At 36.9% G+C, this 5292-nt stretch overlaps 1 protein-coding gene across 1 annotated transcript; it reads right to left on the minus strand.

The window, feature by feature from the left end:
• Positions 1–355: 355 nt before the first annotated feature.
• LOC119620707 (high mobility group protein B1) lies at positions 356–1227 on the minus strand. Its single transcript, XM_037988552.2, has one exon. The coding sequence runs from the start codon at positions 1136–1138 to the stop codon at positions 488–490; it is 651 nt and encodes a 216-aa protein (XP_037844480.2). The 5' UTR covers positions 1139–1227; the 3' UTR covers positions 356–487.
• Positions 1228–5292: the final 4065 nt, after the last annotated feature.

A 5292-nucleotide genomic window follows, 5' to 3' on the forward strand; every position in this document is an offset into this window, starting at 1 on the left:
ATAGCTTTGTTAATTTTCAATATTTTGTCTAGGAAAATATTGATTTGTGAAACCAATGGAATTGATAATGCATGCAGAGCTTAAAACCTAGATGGCAGGTTGATAGGTGGAGCAAACCGCCACGGCATGTGTATACCTATTTAACAAACCTGCATGTTCAGCACATGTATCCCAGAACTTAAAAATAAAAAATAAGAAAACTTCCAAAATATGGCAGTTAACATGTTGCATTATCCCAAATGGTTCTTGAAAGTGTAAGAAATAACTTCCTTTCTCACACAATAAAGCTTTATTAACATTGAGCATATTCACCTGAATGTGCCATGGAAGCGCCCATGAGATTCTCCAAGATGAATTTTCTTTTTTTTTTTTTTTTAACAAATCTTACACAGCCTTACATTTCAATTTTTTTCTTTAAAAGGAGTGAGTTGTGTACAGGGGGGTTAAATGCTTTATAGACAAGAAAAAAAACTGCGCTAGAACCAACTTATTCATCATCATCATCTTCTTCTTCATCTTCATCTTCTTCATCTTCCTCCTCCTCCTCATCCTCTTCATCTTCCTCATCATCTTCCTCCTCTTCCTTCTTTTTCTTGCTTTTTTCAGCCTTGACAACTCCCTTTTTTGCTGCGTCAGGCTTTCCTTTAGCTCGATATGCAGCAATATCCTTTTCGTATTTTTCCTTCAGCTTCGCAGCCTTCTTTTCATAAGGCTGCTTGTCATCTGCAGCAGTGTTATTCCACATCTCTCCCAGTTTCTTCGCAACATCACCAATGGACAGGCCAGGATGTTCTCCTTTGATTTTTGGGCGATACTCAGAGCAGAACAGGAAGAAGGCCGAAGGAGGCCTCTTGGGTGCATTGGGATCCTTGAACTTCTTTTTTGTCTCCCCTTTGGGAGGGATATAGGTTTTCATTTCTCTTTCGTAACGGGCCTTGTCCGCCTTTGCCATATCTTCAAATTTTCCTTTCTCTTTAGCAGACATGGTCTTCCACCTCTCTGAGCACTTCTTAGAAAACTCTGAGAAGTTGACTGAAGCATCTGGGTGCTTCTTCTTATGCTCCTCCCGACAAGTTTGCACAAAAAATGCATATGATGACATTTTGCCTCTCGGCTTCTTAGGATCTCCTTTGCCCATGTTTAGTTATTTTTCCTCAGCGAGGCACAGAGTCGCCCAGTGCCCGTCCGGCTCTCACTTGCCCCGGCGCTGTCTCTATGGAGCTCAATGTCTCCAAGATGAATTTTCAAATTGAGTTAGTCATGATCCTCTAGTTGAAATAATATAGTCTTCTACTTGTTTTTTTTTTTTTTTTTTTTTTTTTTAAACAAAAAGCTTATTTGGATTTCTGTAATTTGTAATGTTTACTTTAAACTCAGACTCAAAACAGCCTACACCATCAGTGAAATTGTTATGGGAAGGGGCTCTACTCTGATTTTCATCTTAGTGGGAGGACTTCTGAAGCACGATGACCATGGACTAGATTAGAACATGAAGATTTTTATAACTTTTGACTCGTTATGACTTTTGTTAATTATTCTGGCCAGTTAGAAGACTTGGTTATATTCTGCTTTAATTTCCTCATTGATTATTGAGAGGGAGTGTCTTGTATATACTAGGATTCACAGTACCTATGTTTTGATCTTATATAGATAAGACTCAGCAGTGGCTTTCAAACTTTAATTGCATCAGAATCACATGGAGGGCTTAAGACACAGATTTCTGAGCCTAGCCTCCAGTTTCTGATTCACTACGTTGGGGTGAGGCTCAGGCATATGCATTTTGGATATGATTCCAGGTGATGCTGACGCTGCTGTTTTGAAGACTATACTATGAGAACCACTGGATAAGAGTAAGCTGGTCTAATTTTTGTCAGATGCCACAATGACACTATTAATAGCTAGTACTGGTATACTACTTGATAGCAAAATGCTTTTCCATACAGTTTCATTTTATCCTCACAGTACCCTGGGAGGTAGGCATTATTAGATCTGATTTATAGATGAGAACTGTGCTGTAACTGTTTCTGTTTTTTCTCTCCACTTTGAGGCCAGATTCCACATCATATTCAGTTCTGTATCCTCAACACATAACAAGGCATCTGGCAATAAACGTTTGTAGAATGAAGAGAAGGATTTGCCTTCGCTTATGGTGAAACTGGGCTTCTTGAAACTTGTTCTGGAGCTTTTTCTACTCTTGGGTATACAAATAAAAAAAAAAAATTGGCTCTTATATTTGAGAAAAGGCACAAGTACTTTTTCCATTTTATCCTGAAATTCTAGGTTTAAACATCTAGCTAGCCAAGGTGATTAAAATGTGTTTTAACTATATTGTTAGACACTAAAATACAACACATCAGTTGTATATTATACATTTGTTCTCTTCTCTCTCTCTCTCTCTTTTTTTTGAGACAAAATCTCACTGTGTTGCCCAGGCTGGAGTGCAGTGGCACAATCTCAGCTCACTGAAACTTCTGCCTCCTAGGTTCAAGCAATTCTCCTGCCTCAGCATCCCGAGTAGCTGGGATTACAGGTGCATGCCATCATGCTTGGCTAATTTTTGTGTTTTTAGTAGAGACGGGGTTTCACCATGTTGGCCAGGCTGGCCTCGGACTGCTGACTTCAGGTGATTTGCCCATCTGTCTCCCAAAGTGCTGGGATTACAGGTGTGAGCCACCGTGCTCGGTCCTTTTCTCTTTCATCATGACTGCTTTACCAAATGCAGGCAATCTTCACTTTGCCAATCTTCACTTTGATAGTTCAGGACAGTAAAATTGATTGTGCAAGATAAAATGGTAAGATGTGATATTAATAGTCAAAGAGAAAACTTACATGACAAAAACTTTCTTTTTGTCAGAACATTAAAGACTTACTGTTGGTTATAAATGTATGGGGAGATGAAAAAATAATAATACCAACATTCACTTAATGTGTTGTAATTTACAACATTAGAAGCATTGAGAAGTACAGTGTTTTACTTCTTTGTAAATAACTTTTTAATAGTTTGAATAGTGCTTGCCTTCTCCTTATTATAGAACTTACGATATGGAATGAGCATCTTTTCTATGCCTTGGAAAATTTTCATACTCCTTTCTAAGTTTGGATAAGCTTTTAACATTTTATCCTTTGCACTTTCAGTGTCAGTGTTGTTTTATCCTTTGTACTTTCAGTGTTGTTATTTTAACGTGTGCTTTTTTGCTGGCATCACCTCCCCTGGGACACTGTCACCCTTTTCATCCCAATCACTTACCTCATTTATGTTGATAAATTTGCCCTAGCATATCTAAGAGTCTCTTGAATGACTGCAGTGTCAACATTTCCATGGTCAGCTAGGTTTTTTTCTATATCTCTTTGGAATCTGGGTATAAACTTCACAGTGGTATCTTTGTCTGAGCTACAACTTCACCAGATAGCTTAACATTAATCAATTTAAGAAGATTTATGAAATAATGAAGGTAGCATTTACTGGCAGTAAAAAGTGCTGCTTAATTCTTCTTAATTATAGTTTTCTTTCAGGTTTCTCTCTTTCATAATTATAGTTTCCTTTCACCTCATCGTTTTGGCCTCAATGCTAGCCACACTGATTAGGATTTCTTTTTGATTGCAGTCTTCAATCCAAAATATAAGTAAATGCTCCATTTCAACAATAAGTGACTTTCTATTCATTGTGCAATTTAAACTAAAAAATGTTGGAGCAACTTGACTTCGTTTTTCTATTCACTGGACTTTTTCATTACGGGTCATACCATACCACATCATCTTTCAGGCCTAGGCTTGTCCTGTCTTCACCAACATTTTCAAATCTAGCATATAATTTTACTTCACTTTTTGTATTTTTGTTGCACTTTAATCTTTGTTATTCAGTTCTCTCTATTGATTATCAGGTTTTATAAAATGTCCTGTGGGTTTATCACTTGTAGACAAGGAGACAACATAACTACACGCTTTCCTGTCTGTGTGTGAAATGAATAACAGATGGTGCTCGATGAATAACTGACAGACTGTGAAAGAATTGGTATAGTCAGTCATCTATCACGATGTGCATTGGGTTTCATGTAGTGTTTGTGGACTGAAGAGTTAGCAGTGAAATTTGTACTTTATATAATTACTGTACTCACAGGTAATATGCTGTGTTTAAAATTTGAACCACGTTATTGGGATATTGGTATTATTGAGCCAAACCATAGTAAATAAGTTTCCTGCATATTAGAAATATGCAACGTGAGGACCACCTATAATGAGAAAAAAATTATCATCATGTCAGAATAAAAATATTTGCATAGTTTCAAAGCCATCCACTTTCAAAATAGTGTCCAAAAATATCTTCTAAGTTGTTTAAAGAAACAACTTTCTTTTGCCTCCAGATGGACTGATTAAATTAAGAAAACCAGGGATACATATTTCAATATGATTAAAATATATGTATATATATAGAAAGAGAGAGAGACATCCGTAAACTTTTTAAAAAAAAATTCAGTGCAACTTAAATCAACCTGTAGAGATGAAAGTTTAAAAGCTGGGTGAAATATGCGAGAACTATGTTAAGATTTCATTATTTAAGTTTTCTGCTAATCTTCTTACGATGTCTCTTCCTTCTGAGTATTTCAATGGTATAAATAAAAAGAACAAAGTTCTCAGCCAGACTAGGTGAGTTAGTTTCTCTAATGGAATTTAGGGAATTTGGCCTGGTCTAAAAGATCATTTTTCTAAGTTCCTGATTTTTTCCTTTTTTCTATGCTAAGATTTTATTCACTGTGCTATGCATTGCTGTGATGGAATAGTTGGAAAGTTTTTTAGGCATTTATTCATTCATTCACTGTCTAGAACAGTGCTTGGCACATAATTGGCATTCAATAAACATGTATTTTATTGAACTTCTACTGGGCTCTGGGAAAGCAAAGATAATATAGACACTGTCCTTGTGGGCACAGAATAGGGGTCTCTGTACCACAACCTTCTGCTGAATCTCCAGTATTGTCCAATGACAATATTAATAGAATTTGTAATTTATCCAGTGTGTGCAAAGTACCAGAAACTCAATTAGACCTTTGCTGAAATTATTGCTGTAGCTATTTGAAACCAAGGTTGAAGATGGAGGTTCCTCTTTCAAGGTGGCTTGCTTACATTTCTGTCAAGGTTTGCTGGCTGTTGGATAGTTCCTCTGCTTCTCTCCACTAGGCCTCTCTACGGGTTACTTGAGTATCTTTACAATATGGCTGGCTACCCCAGAGAGACTGATCCAAGAAGTCATGATAGAAGCTTCAATGCTCATTGTGCCTCATCTTGAAAGTCACA

Source organism: Chlorocebus sabaeus, chromosome 15 (genome assembly GCF_047675955.1).
Source record: "Chlorocebus sabaeus isolate Y175 chromosome 15, mChlSab1.0.hap1, whole genome shotgun sequence".
NCBI classification, from domain to species: Eukaryota; Metazoa; Chordata; class Mammalia; order Primates; family Cercopithecidae; genus Chlorocebus; species Chlorocebus sabaeus.